At 37.0% G+C, this 1669-nt stretch overlaps 1 protein-coding gene across 1 annotated transcript in view; it reads right to left on the bottom strand.

Annotated features, from left to right (window-relative positions):
- The window catches only part of LOC106877855 (proton myo-inositol cotransporter-like), a 51709-nt gene extending 50684 nt beyond the window's left edge, over positions 1-1025 (bottom strand). The window contains exon 1 of the mRNA XM_052976303.1: positions 297-1025. Coding sequence (XP_052832263.1) covers positions 297-726 — 430 coding nt within the window. The 5' untranslated portion in view covers positions 727-1025. The remainder of the gene's footprint in view (positions 1-296) is intronic.
- Positions 1026-1669: the final 644 nt, after the last annotated feature.

Here is a 1669-nt window from a genome sequence, read left to right as displayed (position 1 = left end):
TAGCTGCATGAGACACTTGGAAGATCTGGGTTAAAAAAAACAGGATGGTCACGTTTGAAACGCTTAAAAAGTAGACGGGCATTTAGAATGATGTTTGTTTTCGCGCTGTCACCCATATATTTTGTTCATGGAATTCATGCAATGGTTCACAATATACACAAAGTTCTCCAATAAAACAACAAAAGAAAGACAACAAAATTCTACAATAAAAAACAAATAAAAATAAACGAACACTGTAAGTGTAAAGACTTGATGTTAAATTAAGAACAAGAATAATCAAATTACATTCTGCTTACCGAATCCGAAACCCACCATAAATCGTCCACAAAGAAGCATATATTGGTTCACTGCACTCCCGGTAACAATAGATCCAACAAGATACGAAACACTGCTCGCCATAATTGTTTTTCTTCGGCCAAATTTGTCGCTGATTTTGGCGGCAATTATGGAAATAATGACAGCGATAGGTAAAGGTCCAGCCATGACTAACTGTTGCCAAGTGGTTGAAAGATGCATTGCATCTTTAACAAGAAGTAGAGCCCCTGAAGACGCCCCCAAATCATATCCGACTGACAAAACCGATAACTGGGCTATTATTGAAAGAAGATAGATTATGAAGGAGGTCTTTCCCTCTAATCCTAATAATTTAACATTGGGATTAGCTTGCTCTTGACACAATCTATTTTCGGGGTTTATATTTCTATCGTCGTTTGGATTTTCGGCCATTTCCGACCGAAATAAGTATTTGTTTACTGTCAGAATTCAAGCTATAGAAATGAAAGTTATATCTAAACCTAACTCAAATATTTGAGAGGAAAATTATATACATACACATATGTATGTATGTATGTATGTATATATGTATGTATGTATGTATGTATGTATGTATGTATGTGTGTATGTGTGTGTGTGTGTATGTGTGTGTGTGTGTGTGTGTGTGTGTGTGCTCGTGCGTATATGTGTGTGACGCATAAGCACATACGAGCACATGATAATAAAAACGTGTTTTGACGTGTGATTGTGTGTGTGTGTGTAAGTTGTGTGTATAAGCGTATGAATGTATGTGAGCAGTTTCCATTATGTTCTAATTGAATAAAATGATATAACCAATCCTACATAAGGATATAAACCACCGCCTACACAAATGTTTTCATAAAACCCCCGGTTTCTTAACGTGGCAATGGGAGGCCATTTACGTAACAACTGAATCTACTAGAAACAACAGCCGAACGTTACACCAAACACAGTTTCCCCACCTCTGCAGAAAAGGAATAATCGTGGTCGGAGCGCTGATCTGCATCCAAGCAACATTAATAGTTAGTTATCTTGTTTTAGGAATAGTAAAAGTCCACAAATAATTGATGAGAGAAAAATTAAACTAAAGCTAAAATTAAACTCACTTTTACATTTTACTTGCTTCAGTCCTTGGAGCGCGGTCATGCAGGAGCACAACTCTGAAGGCTTTTGCTGAACAACTCGATTGCAGTATTTATATATATATTTTTTAACCATGGCACTTATTTCATCGGCCCTCCTAGCCGAACCTCTAAGCTGAAAATAATTTAATTTGTGTTCGTGGGAAGAAACATTTCAACGATGCGCACTGCCTTAATTCTTCGAAACGCCGGTGTTTTAATGGTGGCAGCTGATGAAGGAGATGTTTCTATGT

The sequence above is a fragment of the Octopus bimaculoides genome, chromosome 24, assembly GCF_001194135.2.
Source record: "Octopus bimaculoides isolate UCB-OBI-ISO-001 chromosome 24, ASM119413v2, whole genome shotgun sequence".
Classification (NCBI taxonomy): Eukaryota; Metazoa; Mollusca; class Cephalopoda; order Octopoda; family Octopodidae; genus Octopus; species Octopus bimaculoides.
Note: the sequence above shows the minus strand (reverse complement) of the source record. Positions and strands in the feature narration are given on the sequence as shown.